This window comes from Aethalodelphis obliquidens, unplaced genomic scaffold (assembly GCF_003676395.1).
Source record: "Aethalodelphis obliquidens isolate GAN/ISIS:26980383/991018 unplaced genomic scaffold, ASM367639v1 scaffold3, whole genome shotgun sequence".
Taxonomy (NCBI): domain Eukaryota; kingdom Metazoa; phylum Chordata; class Mammalia; order Artiodactyla; family Delphinidae; genus Aethalodelphis; species Aethalodelphis obliquidens.
In genome coordinates this window covers 30,659,234-30,680,989 of record NW_020837947.1, presented here as the reverse complement: position 1 = coordinate 30,680,989, position 21,756 = coordinate 30,659,234, and the positions used below count along the sequence as shown (strand labels likewise).

General features: G+C 37.1%; 1 protein-coding gene across 9 annotated transcripts in view; it reads right to left on the bottom strand.

Moving 5' to 3' along the window:
• MED23 (mediator complex subunit 23) overlaps window positions 1-17,771 on the bottom strand; it is a 41,774-nt gene extending 24,003 nt beyond the window's left edge. For 2 of the 9 annotated variants that reach the window (XM_027086299.1, XM_027086325.1), the window contains exons 1-12: window positions 17,550-17,768; window positions 17,165-17,196; window positions 16,919-17,006; window positions 14,034-14,158; window positions 11,820-11,931; window positions 10,295-10,393; window positions 9,624-9,725; window positions 9,085-9,154; window positions 7,691-7,803; window positions 6,274-6,369; window positions 5,708-5,725; window positions 464-664 (exon numbers count right to left, since the gene is read on the bottom strand). In XM_027086299.1, coding sequence (XP_026942100.1) covers window positions 464-664; window positions 5,708-5,725; window positions 6,274-6,369; window positions 7,691-7,803; window positions 9,085-9,154; window positions 9,624-9,725; window positions 10,295-10,393; window positions 11,820-11,931; window positions 14,034-14,158; window positions 16,919-17,006; window positions 17,165-17,196; window positions 17,550-17,597 — 1,104 coding nt within the window. In that variant the 5' untranslated portion in view covers window positions 17,598-17,768. Of the gene's footprint in view, window positions 1-463; window positions 665-5,707; window positions 5,726-6,273; window positions 6,370-7,690; window positions 7,804-9,084; window positions 9,155-9,623; window positions 9,726-10,294; window positions 10,394-11,819; window positions 11,932-14,033; window positions 14,159-16,918; window positions 17,007-17,164; window positions 17,197-17,549 lie in introns of those variants that run through there. The other 7 variants (XM_027086336.1, XM_027086372.1, XM_027086308.1 and 4 more) reach the window with 7 other exon arrangements.
• Window positions 17,772-21,756: the final 3,985 nt, after the last annotated feature.

The following is a 21,756-nucleotide window of genomic DNA, read 5'->3' as shown; positions in this document are numbered from 1 at the left end:
TATTGTTAGGGTAACACTTTCCTATCTTTTCCTCTTGGCAAATTTCTACTTGCCTTTCAAGTAATAGTTTCAAGATCCCTTTGAGAAAGCCATTCCTGATGTCTTTAATAGGGACTATTCTCTCATTCCTATCACAAGGAAACATGCTTCCATTATGTGAACTATAATATTATAATCAAATTGTTTATACCTATATCTTCCCACCGGTAAAGAGCTCTTTGAGGGTACTATACTAGTGCCTTTTCATTTTGTATCTCCTGGTCCTTGCACTGTGAATATGTGGAATGAATAAGTGAATGCAGTTTTTATGGTGACCAGAAAATGAGAAGTTAAGAAATCATAAAGGCACCGAACAAAACAGAAATCAGAGCTCGGAACTTCTGTTCACTAGGTAACATCCACACCAGTCTAAAACATACTAATCAACAGGTAAAGTGGCTCTGGCAAAGGGTGTGGTACTTACCTTCTGATGAAGAGAAAGGACCATATGTGGAAAACTTGCAAACTGGAAAAGCACAAAGAAAATGAGCTGACTCGAGAGATGCTGCCAGAGGAGTTGGCTTGTTCCCCCGTCATCAAACTTCTCCTCGGTCTCCGATCGCTCCATGGCATAAACCACCAGATCCACCAACTGGTCCTCCAGCACAGGGCAGCGCTGCTTGTGCTGTAGGGCAGAGATTAAATACAGTATTCCAAAAGCCTCCCGGTTAGTTTCAGAAGTTACCAGTTAATGGGCATTAATCGTAACAAGAGGCTGAGAAGCATGGAATGAAGTTGAACTTAGAAAGTTAAGGTTAGATTTAGTCTGTTAAAGCTGCATCATGTTACATTATCATAGAGGACGAGTATCATAAAAAATTATTTTTCAGGTCTCACACAAAACAGCCTTCCCATTAACTTTTGACTTTCACTATGGACATCATTGTTCCAATATGACAAAGGGCATTACACAGTAGAAAATTTTGTTATTTATTTTTTGAACAAAGATCATTTAAAAGACAAACGAAATGGGGATAACAGAGTTTGCAATCTAGCTCAAAATATGAAAACCCTGGATTTCCAGGAATTAAATACTATGACAGGAGAGCAAACAAAGCAGTGTGTGATCTATTTATTTAAAAGTAATCACCACATGTTTACACTAACTTTATATACAGAGGTATATCTAAATAGCTTCCAGATTACTCAATGTCTATTTTTCAACGTGTGGTATTGATCTGATACTGAAAGGAAAACTTCCTCTACAAAAAAAAAAAAACTTGATCTCAAAGTTAAATCTCTGCTCTTCCCTCTTAGAAGCCAAACATAATGCAGCTTTAATTTTAAATTAGACTATTTTAAAAATCTAAAACAAGAAAAAGAATTGAGTTTAAACACTAAAAATGAAAATGCAACTTCCCTTTCTAGAGGCAAAAAGATTTATGCTTTTTTAAAGTGATTTTAAAAAATGTACTTTTACCAAAAGAAATATGTTAAGCCATATTTTAAGCCATTTTTATACTTTTAATAAAATGTTATATGACTCAATAGCCAGGCAGTTGGAAGCCTTTCTAATGAATACAATACTAACATAGATGCTTTCCCTATAAACTTTAGATGTGATTATTAGTCTTTTGCCATGAAAAAGGGATATGATTTCCTTAAATTTAGGGGAAAAATGCAAAATGGGGACAAATTTGGAAAAAAAACAAAACATAATGAAGAGCATCCCCTCTTTTGCATGCTTTCTGCCAGCTCCAAACTTGTAAAGCTCCAATATAGCTGCACTTTCTTAAAGCATGCAAATAAAACAAACATCTATCCAAAACAGTAAGCATCAATGGTTGTTTCATATTTTTTCCAAAAACACAATGCCATGATCACAGTTCAGTCACATTACAGGTTTACGAAGAGCAATATTAACACCACCAGTTGGGACTACAGTACTTTTCCTCCAAATGTAATTATCATTATGAAGCAGAGCAAAGTGCAACAGACAACACTACAAACTATTTCTTAAATCAGCATGCACAACTACTGTGTACAGGGCTTGAAATTCACTAGTTCTGCCAACCACCAACAACCTAAGAAATGTGTCAGACAACACAAATTTAGAGCGAGATCATTCAAAGTATACAAGAGTCAGAAAAATTTGTGAAAAGAAGTAAAGCCAGAATTTCCAGTAGGAATTTTTCTTCCGTGATGGGAATGTGCTGCTAGTTGGAAACTAACTAATTTGTCATCTATTCCTCCATCCATGATGGTCTTCCATCAGTCTGCTTCAGGAAAAAAGAATAAACTAAACAAAATTGGTGTTTAGCACCTGGGTCATTTTTGAGTTTCCCTTATTAGTATTAGCTATTTGTTTCAGAGAACTGGATTTTTACCTACATATTTTTAGGACTGCAGTGATTGATGGTCATATAGTTAATGATTTACAGGAAAACCAAAAATATTAAGATTTTGGCAAAGTAAGAACAACTAGGAAATTTACAGTCAAAGCTGATAAGCTTTCAGTATATACCATGACTCAAGACTACCCCCAGATTTTCTGTTAACAATTAAATCAGTCAGGAATCTCTATGGCACCAAATGCACTGGTTGGTCTGAGGGTAGCAGAACATCTATCAGAATGAACTCTATATTTCCCGGATGTTTTTGGTTAAATCCAAGGATAGTTCTCACACCAAGTTTAGGGATAGCTTACACATGTTCCTTTTTTTACTCGCCAATTTTAATAATACCAAAAAAAAAAAAAAAAAAGAGGGAAAAATCTGGAATATAAAATGATCTGTGCTACTAACTACTTTAGAATAAGTTTTGCTTTAGTTTTCAACTGCTAAAAGATAATTACATTAAAATTAAGATTCTCCACCACATAAATTTTATAAAGTGGAAGAAATGAAAATTCGTAAATCAGTTTAATGATCTGTGAATAAAGGCTAATAAAAATTCTGGTAGCCAATGGATGCTATGTCTGTGGCTATTCACAACTTGCTGAAAGCTTTCATAAATTTAAGTCAAGATATAGGCATACAAATTGAATTAGTTTACATCATATGTATATGTATGTTTAGTTAAAGCCTGTGTTAACAATAAGAATCTAAATTCAGTATTTTAACAATGCAATTTCTGCATAACAGCTCAAACTGTATCGGAAATTTGTATTAAATTTTCAGTTTTGGTAAATGCTGAAAATCAGGCACAAGGAATTAACAGAAACATTAACATTAAGCCCCACCCATGCCCCTGATTTTTTCCCACCACTATCTAAAATGGCAAATGATAATGCTTTCCGTCTTAGTAAGCATATCCTATATTAAGTGGCCCCTGACATTTTCATATAAGTTTTGATACTGCTTATGTGGTGCAATTTTAACATATTGTACTTAGGTGGGCGTAAGTTAACTTAAAATCATTATTTCAGTGCCAGAAATCAATTTTAAAGCAGTATCTATTTAGGACAGGTTGGGAAGAAAAATCCCATTGTATGTCATTTATCATATTCTCTACCAATCAGAACTGGAGTCCCATGCCAGTTAGTACCACGTTCAATGGTGCCTTTTAAGGATAAACTGAGTGATCAGTCTAGTACTTCACTGTCTCAGGGTAGCCAGAGTTCATACACCACCACAAAAGAGCTTGAGGAGTGAATCTGTTTTGTAATGCTCTTATTCAGTACAAAGAATACAAACTCTTGTGCAAATACACAAAACAGGATTCTTACACTGTGAACACTACCTTGCTGGTCACAGAACTGGGCTATTTATGACCTTCTGAATGCAACCAATTTTAGGATAAAATACCATAGCCCAATTCCTACTGGAAAATGCAATATGGACAGCTCTTAAAAGGTTTCAAAGCTTTAAGTAAATTATTGCATTGCTAGAGAGAGGACAAGAAAGTATAGTGCAGGATATAGTTCTGTAATGATAAAAGATGTGATGAGATAACTTGTTTATTTTTAATCATATGCTTCTTATACAGTGTGCTCTCATTTTCTACCCTACTCTCCAGGTGGTAAAAATAATATATCAAGTCAATGCAGCATATATCTTACAAGTGCGCTCACTACAGTTTTCTCCCAAAACAATTAATGATGAATTGTGAACTTTTGACAATGTTTACACTACAGTGAGATCAATATTAATAATGTTCTGTCAGCATTTCCATTATAAACTTTATTTTTTACGGATTTATGTCTTAGTCATAAACTTTTTTTAGGTTGAAACTTGTTACTGAAAGGATCAGATCAGAAACACCCTTCTCTAAATTTTGTCAATTTCTAGTTTGAGACGAGCTGCCCCCAAAAGCAAAAAGCTAAGGATGGCTAAGGATATCTGGGGGAAGGTACTTGCAGCTCAAATGACCATGGGTACTTTATTCATCAAACTGCAAAAAGAAACTGAGTCAAGTATGCCTTAAAGTGCACTGCAAAAATTAGTTTTAAGACATAGCATGAAGCATTCTTTCAAGGTTCACTGAATACTTACCTCTAACTCAAGTGAAAGCTGATCAGAGTTAAAGACTTGGTGTTTAAGATGTTACATTGACAGGTTATGTGAGGTTAACTGTCAGATACTGTGGGGTGAAGCAGTTTCAGTTTCACATGAACAAAGGCTTGTCCAAACAAGGAGACTTGGTAAATTTTTCAGAAGAAAAAACTTAAAATAATAAAAGAGATACTGCTACTAGGGTGAGGTTTGGCATGCAAAGTTTCAACACTGAGCAAGTTTTATGGCCAAGCTATATGTCCTTAAAAATAGGGCTTTATAAATGGAAGCACTGGCACAACCTTCACTATAGTATTGCAAACAGCAACGCTATTTTATATAACCTAGACAAGAATGTCTTTTTAAAATCAAAAAGCTGGTCTATTTTAATATGTTGGGCTCAAAAATTTTTAACAAAAATAATGAGAACCACTATTTTGCTTAAAATCTCAAAGGTGAAAAGTCCTGGAACAGACTTGGGACTGTATAAGAGTTTGGTTTATGAAGTTTGGCCATTTTGTGTTCCTCCTGCCACAGGTGGACTTCAGCTGCGAGGCGCTCACTGCAGGGGGAGGACACTTCTGGCAAAGACTGACAAAGAAGGGTGTTTGTCAAGCAGGTGTGGGGTCACCTAAGAGTGCGACATTTCTTAGTCAATCTCCATGTTTCCAAAAAAACTTCCCCATGTAAAGCGTACCACTCCAACTTTTAAAAGTAACATATCTCTGTTAAAGTGCTTTTGTTCTCTTTTTTGTTTTGTTTTTAATTTGTTTTTGTTTTTAGGCAAAGCAATGTAAGTATTTTTATTGATGTTGTTGTTTGTTTATGTTTTAATAGTCTGGAAAGATAAAGGCCACCACAAATCTTTCCATCTCTGAAAATTCCACCAGGCTAGCTTTAGCCCTAAAGTATGAAAAACAGTAAAATGGAGTGGGAGGGAAAAACAACCCATCAAAAAAGTGACAGGCTTTATCATGTGGCAGGTGTTGTCTCTTGATTTGATTAAAAAAAAGAATATTTAAAAAAAAAACAAACACCAAAAACCAAAAACAAAAACAATCCACCAAAAACAACTCTCATATCCCAAGAAGAAATTCATTTTAGTGGCCTTGGTCTCAGCATGGTCCTGCCAATTTCAAGCCCCGACCATACATGTATTCTCTAAATGGAATCAGTGGCTACAAAGCGGCCAGCGTATCGTTAGTCACAATACAACAGTAAGGTTGTGAACATACCTGAGCAATGTTCAAGGTCTAGAGCATTGGAGGATGGGCAGGACAAGACAGGACAGAACAAAAATAAAGGAAGAAAAAAAGAAAAGACAAAACAGTGACTATGAGGCCAGCCTCAAGGAACCCAGAGTCAGCACAAACCCTCCCACATGTTAAACCACCAAAAACAAACACACACCAAAAAGAAAAGAAAAAAATCAGCAATTGAGGCCATGCTGAAAATACCAAGGGTTATAAAAATAGACACCCAAACAACAAAAAAAGTCAAAAATTATGGTTAAGTCATGTGTAGGTTTCTCTGGCAAAAGGTATACTTGAAACTGGCCTTATAGAAAAAAAAGCAATGCAAAATAAACCAATTTTTAAAATATCTCCTTCTTAATTTAAATATTCTTAAAGCAATATATAAATGATAAGAACAATACATTGTTTAATAAACCATATATTAAAAAAAAAAAATCACCGAATAGTTCTTAACTGTTTTGCTCAGTTAGCTATAGCAAAGAAAAGAGAAAAGAATAGTGCAGATTCTATGCAGAATTTACTAGGTTTCCAGCACAGTACAGTACCTGCTTATTTAAACCTAGCATATTGCAGACCATATCCCTGGAATAAGGCTGCTCCAAAACATATCTCAACAAAGCAGTCTGTGGTTCAAACAGATCCTTTAAAGAAAATAAAGAAAATTATTGCTTCAAGATCAAAGTTAATGTTAATTCAAATAATTTGAAATTGGGATCAAAAAATCCTCTAAAGGCACTTGTTACCTTCACAGAGTAGGCAGTATCTAGTGGAAAAAAATCATAGGATTTTAGTGCTTATAATTAATCTGTTCCCACCCCTCATTTGATAAATGATGTAACTGAGGTGAGGGACTTGCCCAAGGTCATAGAGGAAAAGTTAGAAATGGCTTCAGCTACAGTCACGTGGAAGTCTTAAGCATCACTGTAGGGAAAGGATTTTTTCCCCCAGAAATCTAATCAAAGAGGAATGGAGGCAGTTTCTATTCATTCTCCTACAAGTGTAAACATAGACATCATTTCCAAATTTGGAGAGGACTTGATAGCACACGGGTTAAGAGTTCAAGTCCTGACTATACTATTTCCTAAATGTGGGGCCTTTTAGTCAAGCTACTACCCCACTCACTGTCTCAGTTTCATCATCTGGATAATGGAAATATTAAGATGATAGTTAAGAATAAAAGTTGTTGCAAAGTAAGCTCTTAAAACAGTGCCTGGCACATAGTAAGTTCACAATAAGTTCCTCTGTTTTCATTATTACTGCTATCATGATTGCAAATTCCATTTAGTTTTCCACTTTTTCATCTTCTAAGGTTTTGCTGACTAATATGCCAAGAACCCAGTATTGTCACTTTAGTTGCACTGTTTTACAATCCTCACTTTTGGAAGTTTCCTAATCACTGTCTATGTCATTTTTGACATGAAAACATGTACATGAAAACTATCTTGCCCTCCCCATACCCTGCTCTGTCACTACTCCAAACCCCAAGATAATAAAATAAATGTCATATTTCATTATAGCTTTATGTCTATATCACACATTTCATTTTATGGATATTTGTGGATTTTTTTCCTTTGAGAAATTTCTACTCTACTTTTGTCCTCCCCTTCTGAAAAAAATCTAACAAACAGGAGGCTCACTCTTCAAATTTTAGGGACGCTGCAAATTCATTTGTGGTCCCTGCTTTGTAAAGGAAAAGTGAAAATAAGGAATCAATTAAAAACTTCAATTTTCTAACACCAAGTGCTTTGCCAGAAGTGGACCATTGGAACATAGACACCTGCAATATCATAAACCACAGGCTGTACTTGGATATTGAAATCATATGATAAACCATAAACTATCCTTCATTAAATATTTACTTCTTCAGTCTATGAAGAGACAGTTTAGCATTACACATCAAATACTCCAGCATGAAGACTCTTAGACGGAACTTAGAAAGTTCCATCGTATTTAGTAACATACCTTATCATATGGCAAGAGGCCTTTCAAAGGAAAACGGAGAGTTGCAGGGTCCAATTTCCATGAATTACAAATGGCGCCTGAGTTATTTACAACTGGCAGAAGGCTGCAACGGCCTGTATGCATTACAAAAAAATGTTTCTAAATAAATGTGAACATAGCAATGCCTGGCCCTTCATTCACTCTACAACTATTTAATGAACATCTATGCTGAACCAGGCACTGGTTAAAAATATGTTTTAATTAGATATAAGTTTGGGAATTTTCTTTGATTATTTTTAGCCCAGATGGTTAAAGACCAATTTGTACAGGCCTTCTAAACTCACAAATGTTGCATTTGTCCAGGGACAGAGGTCAGCAAGCTACAATCCATGGACAAAATCCGCCTGTTTTTGTAAAGCTGTACTGGAACACTGTTGCTTTTGCACTGTAATGGCAGAGTTGAGTAGTTGCAGCAGACTGTATAGCCCACAAAGCCTAAAATATTTGTTATATCACCATTTATAGAAAAAGTTTACAGACGCTTAATCTAGGGTCAACCTGAGTAACTTTAAACATGATGCTCCTAGAAGCCTTAGATGTAGTATATGACCATCAATCAGTTCATGTATCCAAATGTCTGATAAATACTGTCACTGCGATGTCCCACACGCACCTCAAGTTCAACATAACTTAAACTAAATTCGTCATCATCCTTCTCAATCCTTCCATAATTCATTAAATGATGTCAATATCTACTCAGTTACAAAAACTAAAAGCCTAAGAATTATCTGTCTAGTGTCTGTTTAGTTTTTGTATTTCCAGTGTCCAGAATAGCACCTGACTCACAGAAAGTGCTAAAAACTTCATCATTGACTAAATAACGTCTATATTCCAGGCTGTTCTGAGGCCACCATGATTTCTAGAAATTATTCAGGAATATACATGAGCACTGCAAAAACTGCAAATCACGTGCTTGTTTTTAAAAGAAAATTCTGAGAATCTAACAAACATGAAAAAATGGAAAACAAAATAAATGAAATACAGAGCAAAGGTGTAAATTGGAATGGGCTGAGAGAGTCAGATAATCGAGGGGCAGATCTACTGCGACTTCCAGTTGCCTAGAGATTCCATGGTGCTTTACTAGCTCTATTAAAAGTTCCCTCTAATCACCAGGAAACACATCTTCTAGAATGGTTCTATCTGAAGCTTAGACCAGTCCAGACAGTTGCTTTTCCTTCCCTGTACTTAACACACAAAGTACCTGAAGCAAGTAAAAGGACATTATTAAGCTCCTAAAGTTATACTAAAATAACAAGTCACCAAGACATGTATAAGATACCATCCATCAACTTTGTTCAATAGTCAGATCACTAAAGACCAGGTACTGTTTAGTATATTTTGAATTATAATCCTACCGCAAATGGAGTTGATCCTTGCTGTGGGCCTGAAGGTGTCCACAAAGTCTGATACCAGGTTTCCAAGTAACTGACACAAAACAAAACAAAAAAGTATAAAAATAAAATCAAGATTGCTCTGAATACAAGAATCATTTACATAAAATGAGATAATATGTAAAGATTTAGTACAATTCCTGGCACATAAAATTACTCAAAAGGTTAGTTCTCTTTTGCTTCCTTCCAAACAATTACTGACCAGTTCACTTCTTCCTGAATTAAGTCAGGTCATACCACCATGTTCTTAGCTATTTGATGAAGCTATGTATATTTCATCACATAATATATAAACTGTCTCAGCAGGATGGCAGAGAAATGAAAGAAATACGTATTACGTATTATCTAAGGATAAAGTGTTAAAAGAATAAGCACACAAAAAAATCACATTATTATCTAAGAATAAAGTGATCATTAAAAGAATAAGCACACAAAAAATCAGATTAATATAACAATTTTTAATAAAACTTTCTATTAAAAATTTTAGAAAATATCAAATTTACCCAGTGTGGAAGTTTTCCCTCAGGATATAATTTCCTGATCTCTGTGACTGCAAAATATGCTGGTAATAAACAAGCATTTCTTTCCAAGATATATGCTATAACCTAAGAAAAATAAGAGGGTGATGTTATTATTCTGACTAGTCCCACAGATAAGCCCCTTAAATGCAACAACAACAAGAACTATGGTATTAAAAAGCAGAGATATTACTTCATGGATTCACTGGGCTTAAACTGTAGCATAAAAAATTTGTTTATATGTGAATATCTAAAAATGAAGATTAATAAATACTAAAATGACTGCTGATAGTAAGAAACATTGAAAATGCATCAATTATTGGTAGACTCTAATAGGAAGGCAACAGACCAACAATTCTTGCAACATTAGTTACAAAGCACAAAGGTCTTTTAAGTTGTCCAGGCTGATGTTTTAAAATGGTTGAAAATACTTTAATATCAATATTGTTGCTTTCATAGTTAAAAACCATGAATTAATTAAAATATAAAATTTCCCTCTGAAATACAATGGAAGTGAAATAGAACCTTTAAAACACGATTTTTGTAGAAGTAAAGAAATGGAACGTTTTACAAGCTACCATAAGTTTTAAAAGCACAGAACTATGTAAAACTAGACTTTTTTAAGGATATGATCAATGAATTGCAGACATGGTTACCTCTCTTGCTGCTAGAAGCTGCTGCACTACAGCTGAGCTCACTGTATTGGGAATTGTTAAGGTTTTCTCCAAAATCACTTTTAAGAGATCTCGAACACCCTGATAGAACAAAAAAGTCATAGGTTAAAATATAAAAACGTCCCCGGTGCTACTTAAAACATCTAAAGTTTTCAAGGTTATACACTTGGAAAAAAAAATGTTACCCTCAAGGTCACACTTTTGATTTTTTCTGAACCAGAGCTAACATTCCACCTCCTAACATTAACCCAAGACAAGTGTCATGTTCCAAAGCAGAATTCTAAAGGATGGCTTGCAATGTGAATGAACAAAGAAAGTCACTTATAAATAAAAATTAAACTTCCCACACTCTGCTAAGCTTTTTTGACCATCACAACATTAGAAGAGTTTCTATTACTATGAGGGGCCAAAAAGTTTAATTTGAGCTTAACGGACAGAAATATATTTGAATATAACTTGAAAATACTCTGAAAACATGGACAATAATACAAACTTTCTGGCAGATGACCTTTTCTACTCCTTCCCATTGCATATTCTAACTTTATTCCCCCTTCTCATCATCCATCACATACTTTAATCCCTCAAACTTATCGAATAAGGCCATTCGGTTAACTGGTCATCCATATCTATCACCAGTTGCATTATTTCAGAGCAGAATCTGATACATAGAGAAGAAATTTCATTCCATAGTATAAACAATGTGATCAATCTTGTAAAAAAGACAGACAAAACATATATATGAAAGAAATTAGAAACAATTATAAAGCACCATACAAATAAGTACGGAGGTAAAAACCACATATTAATGCTAAGAAAAGTGAAGTACAAGTACAGAGAAAATAATCAGAAAAAGCTTCTTAGAATTAATTCAAGCCAATACTTATCAGTTAAGTCATTTTAGATTAGCAAAAATACAGACATAAAGCACAGGGTCAGGTATTGGCAAGTCTTTCAAAAAGGACAATAACAAAAGTGGCTTGAATGAAGGAGAGGCTTCTGCAGCTATGGAGCTCCTGAGATGTATTATGAGACACAATTAGAGACTGTATGCTGTTGTTTTTGGTCAAGAGCAGAGTGCTGAAGACACCAGTTAAGGAAGGAAATGTGTCCAAGGGAGGTCAAGGTGAAGCAGGACTTGCTCCCTTCATCAGCTGATGCCTGCATCTCTTCTCAGTTCCATACACACCTGCTCTGTGCTTTCATTGGAAAGGGGCCCCAACATCCTAAGATCTGTGGCATGAAGGGACCCAGAGTCTGCTTGGTGACTTCCCTACTTGTCACAGAAATTTACCAGCCACCCGCATTTTTAAGAATGTTGGGAGGGGAGCAGAGAAGCTGTGAGAAACACTGAGCAATTTTAAATCCCTTCAGTAGATACAACAAAAAAGGAGATTTTGTAAATGGTTCCACTTCATTTCTCCCATGTGAAATTATGACATGTACACTGAAAAAGTAATCACACCTAACAACGATTACTTTTTATATTGAATAATTAGGAAAAAAATACCTTGTAATCCACTCCTCCAATTATTTTCCGAACCAGTTTAAATGTTAAGGCCCAAAGCTGTGTTCTTTCCCATTCAAGTGTGTCAGAGTTTATCAGGGATTCACAAACCATCCTAGAAAAAAGGAATACCCATTCCAATTACAAGACAGAATTTTTGCAAGTTCTCTAATAGCCAAGGTCTGCATACTTTGGATATTATATTTGCCACAGTAAGGTTTTTTTTTTTTTTTTTTTGGCCGCGTTGGGTCTTCATTGCTGTGCGTGGGTTTTCTCTAGTTGTGATGAGCAGGCTTCTCATTGCGGTGGCTTCTCTTCTTGCAGAGCACGGGCTCTAAGGCACATGGGCTCAGTAGTTGTGGTGCAGGGGCTTAGATCTCCGTGGCATGTGGGATCTTCCCAGACCAGGGATTGAACCCATGTCCCCTGTATTGGCAGGCGGATTCTTAACCACTGTGCCACCAGGGAAGTCCCAGTAAGTATTTTTCATAAAGGTACATATTACTCAAGCACACTTTCAAAAAATTACGTATAGTATTATACATTTTTTACTTATATGAAAGACTAAACACAAAGTAGAACTAAATAATATTAATTACATTATATTTTTACTAGAAAGATACGTACCAAAAGCTATTGGTTAAATATTTACCATTTACCAGTTTGTGGCAAACTGTATTTTTCCAAGATGGCTGCAAGAAGACTTTCGATCCCACATGCTCTTCTAAAATGTGACATTGATACTCCTCCCATGAAAAGTATCAGTGTCATTCTCTACCCCTCAACCTGGGCAGGCCTAATACTGGCAAATGGGATGCTGTATGACTTTCAAGGCAAGGTGATAAAGCTTCTGCCTAGCCCTCTTATGAATGCTTGCTCTTGGACTCCACTATGCTGTGAGAAAGTCCAGGTTACATGGAAAAGGCACATGTAGGTTCTGGCCAACAGTGCCAGCTGATGTCTCAGATGACAGCCAGGTATCATCCACCAGATATGAATGGGGAACCTTTGTCATGACTCCAGTCGTAGCCACTATCTGATTACAATCACGAGACCTGAGAAAAAACTACATACTACTTGCCCAGTCAAGCACTATAATCGTGAATGTTAATAATAAAAGGATTATTATTGTTTTAAGCCACAAAGTATTGAAGTAATTCATCACACCGCAAAAGTAAACTGGAACCGACCGAGCAATTCCATTCCTGGGTATATAGCCAAAAAAAACAAAAACACTAAACTGAAAAGATACATGCACCCCAATGTTCACAGCAGGATTATTTACAATTGCCAAGATATGGAAGCAACCTAAGTGTCCCTCAACAGATGAATGGATAAAAAAGACATGCCATACATACACACACACACACACACAGTGGAATACTACTCATCAATAAAAAAAGAATGAAACTGTGTCACCTGCAACAACATGGATGGACTTGAAGGGTATTGTGCTAAGTGAAGTAAGTCAGACAGAGAAAGACAAATACTGTATCATATCACTTATATGTAGAATCTAAAAAATACAATAAACAATCTAGTGAATATAACAAAAACAACAAAAGTTAACTGGAACAAGCTCATGAACGTGAGTGATTTTAGTCTCTGGACTGAAGAGCAAAGTCTGCCTGGTTTTGAGCACCGTAAGTATACAATTCTAAGAATACTGCATCCTAGAAATTAAAAATGAGATATTACAAAGGATTACTTGTTGAGCCCAACTTCCTTCTTCATTCCCTCAACCAATTTCTAAACATTAATAAAAAAGAAAATTCTGGGCTTCCCTGGTGGCGCAGTGGTTAAGAATCCTCCTGCCAATACAGGGGACACGGGTTCGAGCCCTGGTCTGGGAAGATCCCACATGCTGCGGAGCAACTAAGTCCGTGCGCCACAACTACTGAGCCTGCGCTCCAGAGCCCATAAGCCACAACTATGGAGCCCGCGAGCCACAACTACTGAGCCCACGTGCCACAACTACTGAAGCCTGGGCACCCTAGAGCCTGTGCTCCGCAGCAAGAGAAGCCACCGCAATAAGAAGCCCGCGCACAGCATCGAAGAGTAGCCCCCACTCACCGCAACTAGAGGAAGCCCACGCACAGTAACAAAGACCCAATGCAGCCAAAATTAAAATAAATAAAATAAAATAAATACATTTATAAAAGAAAGAAAGAAAGAAAGAAAATTCTTTAGATTGCTCATATTCACCATTAAACGTACCTGGGTGGAAGGAGACCAGTCTCGACCGCCATTGCTAAGCAGTCATAAAGAAAAGAAATTCTTTTAGGACTATGCTGGCCATGAATGAATTTAACAATCCACTGGATGCATTGTTCGTGAGATTCCTGGAAAATCAGAAAATAATTATGCTTTAGGTCTAAACTTACATTTTGTAACTAACAAATAGCTAACAGTACCTGGGAGTATATCAAGACTATGAATGATATACTCCATTATAAATTCATGGATGAAAACAAATTCTAAAAAAAAAAACTGAAAAAATTCAGATTTAGTACTTGAGTTATAGTAAGCTTAAAATCATACAATTATATAAACTTCCACCACTTTTACTACATGGCACCTCCAAAAAGAGTACGATTTTATTAACATATTCATGATCAATAGAAAACTCTAGCAAAGATTGTGTACGGCATTGTAAGCAGTGCCCTTACTGGCAGATATAAATATTCCTGTCACTGGGGGAAAAATCCACTATGAATTAGTCCATCAGCCTCATGAGAATTTCGTGAGTCTAATCCCTAAGAGCCCAATGAGTTATGAATCTAATGACATATCCAATTTCTAGACTTGCAAAACTTTAAATCTGATACCAAAATGTAGTATCCAAATCACAGATTATCTTCTAGGATATCCTCAAGATGTCCTGCTCCTCTGTGCTACCACTGTCCCTGATACACACTTCTACTGTTGAACATATAATGCTGATTTAGAAATACTTATTTTCTTCCCAGCTCCTCCATTAGAATATAAAATTTTCGAAGACAAGGGCTGTGTCTTAACTCATAAAATGTTTAATGAATTATTAAAATATTAAAGTATGTCATAAAGATGTTCAACATCACTCAGAGAAATGCAAAAATAAAACCACACTGAAATAAAATTTCTCCTGTTTTTAGATTGGCAAAGATCAAAAAGTTCAAAGATCAAAAAGTAGATTAACATTCTATTACGAGGCTCTAGGGAACAGATACTCTTATACATTGCTATCGGGAGTATAAATTGGTAAAACCCTTATGGAAAGCTATTAGGCAATTTCTATAAAAACTACACATAGACATACCCTCTGACCCAGCAATACTATAAATTTATTCTGTGTCCCATGCATAAAACTGTTCATTATAGTATTATTTAAAGTGAAAAAAGGTAAGAAGCAACCTGTCAGTTGGTAGGAGACTGGTTAAATAAAGGAAGGTGCAGCCATATAATAGAACATTATGTTGCTATAAGAAAGTAAGAAAGGAAGGCAGAAGTAACTTAAGAGGATTGATGTAGAATTACTTTGAGAATTTAATATTAAGAGGAAAAAAGCAAGGTGTTAATGAACAGTGTACACGGCATATGAACATTCTATAAAAATGATTCTATGCATAAAACACTTCTAGGGGCTTCCCTGGTGGTGCAGTGGTTAAGAATCCACCTGCCAATGCAGAAGACACGGGTTCAAGCCCTGGTCGGGGAAGATCCCACATGCTGCAGAGCATTAAGCCCCTGCACCACAACTACTAAGCCTGTGCTCTAGAGCCCGCATACCACAAATACTGAAGCCTGTGCACCTAGAGCTCGTGCTCTGCAACAAGAGGAGCAACTGCAATGAGAAGCCCGTGCACCGCAACGAAAAGTAGCCCCTGCTCACTGCAACTAGAAAAACCTTGCACGCAGCAATGAAGACCCAATGCAGCCAAAAATAAATAAATAAAATAAATGTATTAAAAAAAAAAAGAAGGAAACATGAACTGGGAATGCTGTTTGCAGACAGAAAAAGAAACAAGCAATTAAGCTAAGAAAGATGGAAGGCAGATTCATCATTGGGTCCAACCCTTTGCATTTTGCACCGTATGAATATATTATCTATTGAAAGATAATTAGGGTGCTTCCCTGGTGGCGCAGTGGCTAAGAATCCGCCTGCTAAAGCAGGGGACATGGGTTCGAGCCCTGGTCCAGGAAGATCCCACAAGCCGTGGAGCAAGTAAGTGCGTGCGCCACAACTACTGGGCCTGTACTCTAGAGCTCACGAGCCAGAACTACTGAGCGCGTGTGCCAGAACTCCTGAAGGCTGCGTGCCTAGAGCCCGTGCTCTGCAACAAGAGAAGCCACCACAATGAGAAGCCCGCACACCGCGACTAAGAGTAGCCCCCGCTCGCCGCAACTACAGAAAGTCCGCGTGCAGCAATGAAGACCCAACGCAGCCAAAAAATAAATAAAAAGAAAAAAAATAATTAAAAGTAAAAGAAATTTTAAAAAACGAATGCATTGAAACTCTGTGATTCATGTCTGAGTAGCAAGTCGCAACCACCAGCAGCTCAAGTGCAAACAGTTCTCATTTTCCTACCAAAATGCACCACGAGAAGATAAGGTACTACTGGACTATGAGCTCTTTAAGGATCACACACTTTGTCTTTTTCAAGGCTGCATTTTCTGGTGAATGTTCTCTGTTACTAAGTTTTACTGCTCCTTTCCTCAATTTTATTATATCTTTGTACCCTTATTGTGGCATCTTTGTATCAATGCTGGGCCAGTTTCCAGTTCCTAAAAATGGAAAATTTTATCCATTACACTCCCTAACACAGCTGTTTAGAAGTATACCAAATAAATCAGCATAGGATCAAAATGGTTTTATATAATCTAACTTGGGAGAGATTTATAAAAACAACTCACTGTGCTGTCGTCAACCTGATTTTTCAATACAGATTCTCTACTGGAAGAATACAAATTGAAACAAATGGAAATCAGAATTGACAAATAAAAGATGATGACAATTTTATTTCTCCTTTTCCAGAAAGACCTTAACAGCAACATCAAAGAAAATGTGAAAAAAGAAAGGGTCAAAATTCATCAGCTGAGTGTATTAAAAATGCAGAGCTCACCTGAGAAAGACCACCCCAAAACTGTCTGAAGGCCCCCAGACAGCTAATTAGTTTTGTTTTTTCATCTTCAGGGGTGTCCATAAACATGCTAAAAAACAAAAATAGCATTATTTGCCACTAGTTTTAAAAAGGTAATTCAACATAATCAGAATAGTGGATCTTAAAAACCTCCAAAACAGACCTAAATAAAATCTTACAAAGATACACGCAGGTAAAAACACAAAAATCTGCCATGCATATACTCACCCAGGGAAAGCCTCTTCTATAATTTCCGTTTTCTGTTTAAAAAAAAAAAAGTAAACGACGTGAATTTTGTTTTTTTAAAAAGGGAGGGGGAGGGGCGTGCCCGAGCAAAATAATACAATGCAACAAGGGCAAGTCACCTTAATCAGCAACGCGCAGAAACAAACAATACCTGCCTGCTTGGCCTGTAACAAAGGGTGTTGTGCATTTCAAAGGAGACTTGGAATTGGACAGCAGTTTGAGAACTGCTCAACCGTTGCACACATACACGGTTTCACAACAAAGAAGAGATGGAGGAGAGGTTGCCCGGGCCAAGTTTCTTGAGTCGTTGCCCGCGAGCCACCCCCTCTCCCAGCCATCGTCCTGGATCCCTGGCCGTTCCACTCACCACCACCTCCTCAAAAATGCTCTGCAGTTGCGTCTCCATCTGGACCATCTCCCCCGCCTTCCTTGGACACCAGGCGCGCTGCCCGGGTCAGACCCGAGATCCGGCAATGGAGGGGCAGAGGGCCGCAGACGCCTGTAGGAAACCTCAGCTCGCCGGGGTCAGTTTCTTCCCCAAGCGCCCAGCTGAGTCCGTCCCCTATTTGTTGCAGGGCCCAGCAAACAACCAGAAGCTGCACGGCCCAGCAAACAACCGGAAGCTGCACGGAAGCCGGATCGCTGGGTGTCCGCTGATTACGAAACCCACAGAAACCAGGGACTCAGTCAGATGGTTCCGCCTGTGGAGAAGTGCGGCGCGCGAGCCAGACGAGAGCGCCCCTAAGTGGAACCTCGAGCCTGTCACCCCGAGGCCCGGTCGGCTGCAGACCGCCACTTCGCGGCTGAAGCGGGAATTGCTTCCCGCTTGGTGCTGATGCTTTTGCACGGCGGGAAGAAAACAAGCTTGAGACCCAGGGGCTAGAGCCTGCTGGAAATGCTCCTCTTGCGACCTGGGGCAACCTGATGTCTAGGAGCTGCTGACCTTCTAGGACTCCGTCAGCAGCCTGAAGCCAGGAGTTGAAAGCTCACTTTTCTAGACGACAGGGACAATGCCTTCTCGACTATGGTAACCTCAGTGCCTTGCAGAGTGCCAGAAGCACAGCAGGCTTTCAATGAAGGTTGAAAAGGTGAATGAACGCATCACTACTGATTTTTAATTAAAGTAATTGAATAATAATATATACTGTTTTCAGTTATGATCATCAAAAAATAATAATATTTATCAATTACTAAATACATATAGCCTCTTTGGTGGTGGGTAGGGATGGAGAAGGGTGGCAAAGAGGAAGGTTGATTCAGTGGCATGGTCGGAGCAGATACACTGAGTGGTGTGCCCCCCACCGCTGTATTCTTTGAAGCATCAGTTGACGTTTTTGTGGAAACTTGCTCTCATTCTTCAAGCTGATTTAGGTGTCTCTTCTTTGTCTTCATATAACACTTTTGTGTGTAAGTAGTAGAGGACTTCATTTATGGAATATTTATCCACCGTTCCCTCAGTGCTAGACACGGTGATAGGTATTCACTGAACTGTATTACAGAGTGTATTTTGCAGAATATCTGAGCTATTATAGAAGGGTGACAGAGCCAGAATTATTAAAATCCAAGTACCCTAGCAACCTATTGTTCTTTTTTGTATGCTCAACAGATTATTTTATTGTGGATTGTCTTCAACCAGATTCACTTCTAAGACAGCTTTCATTTACTAGCAGATTTCCACGTTTCGGCTCTGTGTTTCGAAATTGGTATATTCTCTCTCTTTTTAAACATCTTTATTGGAGTATAATTCCTTTACAATGGTGTGTTAGTTTCTGCTTTATAACAAAGTGAATCTGCTATACATATACATATATCCCCATATCTCCTCCCTCTTGTATCTCCCTCCCACCCTCCACCCTCCCTACCCCACCCCTCTAGGTGGTCTCAAAGCACCGAGCTGATCTCCCTGTGCTATGCAGCTGCTTCCCACTAGCTATCTATTTTACATTCGGTAGTGTATATATGTCCAGGCCACTCTCTCACTTCGTCCCAGCTTACCCTTCCCCCTCCCTGTGTCCTCAACTCCATTCTCTAGTCTGCGTCTTTATTCCTGTCCTGCCCCTAGGTTCTTCAGAGAAATCGGTACATTCTCAGCAAATGCCAGCTACTCTTGATATTGGCCAGGGCTTGTACAATTAAGTAGGTAAAATGGTCAGGTAAGAATTATTTGTCATAACCAAATACAAAGTAATTTTTATATTATGCTTGCTGATGCTCTATTCACTGAATAAAAGTTGACCATCCATTTCTAGACCTTCTTCAAGTGTTTCCCCCAAGTCATGTTTTTAAATTGATGTATAATTTGTATACAGTGAAATGCATATTTTAAATATACAGCTCCATGAATTTTGACAAATGTTGACACTTGTTTAACTGCTACCTCAGGCAAGATATAGAATATTTCTATCTTCCCAGAAAGTTCTTAGAGTCCTTTTGCAGCCAATCCCCCTCCCAGAGGCAAACACTGGTTTAATTTAAGTAATCATTAATTAGTTTGCATGTTCTCAAAGTTTATATAATTGGATTCACACAGTATTTACTATTTGTGTCTAACTTCTTTCACACAACTTTGTATTTTGAGATCTATCCATGTATATCATTCCATTGTATGAATATACCACAGATTATTTTTCAATTCACCTGTTGATGGATATTTACATTTTCAGTTTTGACTACTACAAATAAAGTTGCTATGAACATTCTCAAACAAGTCTCTCTGTAGACATATATTATTTTTCTAAGAGCAGAATTTTGGAGTCATATAGTAAGTATATGCTTAACTTTATAAGAAGTTGGCAAACAGTTCTCCAAAATGGTTTTTACTCTTTTTACACTCTGATACTACAAATTTGTGTGGTTTCTAATTGCTCTACATCCTTGTCAGCATTTAGTGTTGTCAATCTTTTTACTTTTAGCCGTTCCAATGGGTGTGGATTTTCCTAGTGACTAATGATGTTGATTTTTAAAAAAATGTGTATCATAAGCTATTCAGATATCTCTCATGAAGGGTCTGTTTAAGTCTTTTGCTTGCTATTAATCAGGTGATTTCTTATATACACATTTATTTGTAGGAGTACTTGTATATTCTGTATACAAGTCTTTTATCAAATCCATGCATGGTGAACATTTTCTCTCTGTTTTGGCTTGCTTTTTCATTTTTAAAATGATGTCTTTGATTAGCAGAAAATTTTAATTTTGATGAAGTCCAATTTATTATGTTTAAATTTTATGGTTATTGTTTTAAGTAGCCTATGAAATCTTTATCTACCCTAAGGTCATGGAGCTATCCTGCAATGTTTTCTTCTAAGAACTAAGCTTTATAGTTAGTATAGATAGTGTAGATATATAGCTCAAGTATTTACATCCATGATTCATCTTTAATTAGTTTTTGTAGGTGGGGTGCCTGTGTGTGTATGTGTTAGGGTGGGGCAGGGCTCTCTCCTCCTTGTTTCCAGAGGGGTCATGGCTGCTGCCTAGGGCTGAGTTGCTCAGCTGCCACCCTGATGGGCCTAGAGAACAGAGCCTCAAGCTAAAGAGAATTATTCTTGAGCCTTAAAGTCTAATGGAATTTTCCCTGCCAGGTCAGACTCGCCTGGGACCCATGTGACCCCTTCTTTTTGACTTCTTCTTTTGGAACAGGAATGCTGGTCTCACCAGTGTATTTTGAGGCAGATAATTTGTTTTGTAGTTTCACGTGTTCATAGAAAGGAATTTTGCCAAAGGATGAATCATACCTCTAGTTTCATCCATTTGTTCCATCACCGTTTGTTGAAATTACCCTTCTTTCTTCATTGCATTGTCTTGTGTTAGTCTGGGTCTCTTTTTAGACTCTCTATTCTGTTCTTTTGATCTATTTGTCTATCCTTATGCCAATATCATATTGTCTCAATTGCTGTAGCTAATTAGTAAGTCTTGAAGTAAGGTAGCTTAAGTTCTCCAAATTTATTTTTTAAGCTTATTTTGGTTATTCTAAATCCTTTGCATTTCCATATAAATTTTAAAATCAGCTTGTCCATTTTGATAAAAAAATACTGAGATTTTTATTGGGATTAAATTGAATCTATAGTGTAATTTGGAGATAATTGACACCTAAGCAATATTAAATCTTTTAGTCCACAAACAGGGTTGATCTCTCCATTTATTTAGTCTTCTTTTATTTCTTTCAGCAATCTTTTATAGTTTTCAGTGTGCAGATATTACATATCTTCTGTTAAATTTAATCTTATGTATTTTATATGCATTTTGGGGGGATGGTATTTCAAGTAGCATTTTAAAAATTCTGTTTTCCAGTTGTTTATTGCTAACATATAGAAATACAATTGCTCTTTGGATATTGGTCATTAATCCTGCGACCTTGCTCAATTCACTTTTTAGTTCTAGTAGTTTTTTATAGAACCCTTAGAATCGTCTCTGTCCACAATTGGTTGTCTGTAAATAGGACAGTTTTACTTCTTCCTTTTCAACTTACTTCTTCCTTTATTTCTGTTTCATGCTTTACTGTATTGGCTAGGACCTTCAGCAGTACAATGTTGAATAGAAGTGGTGAGAACACACACCTTTGCCAAGTTCTTGATCTT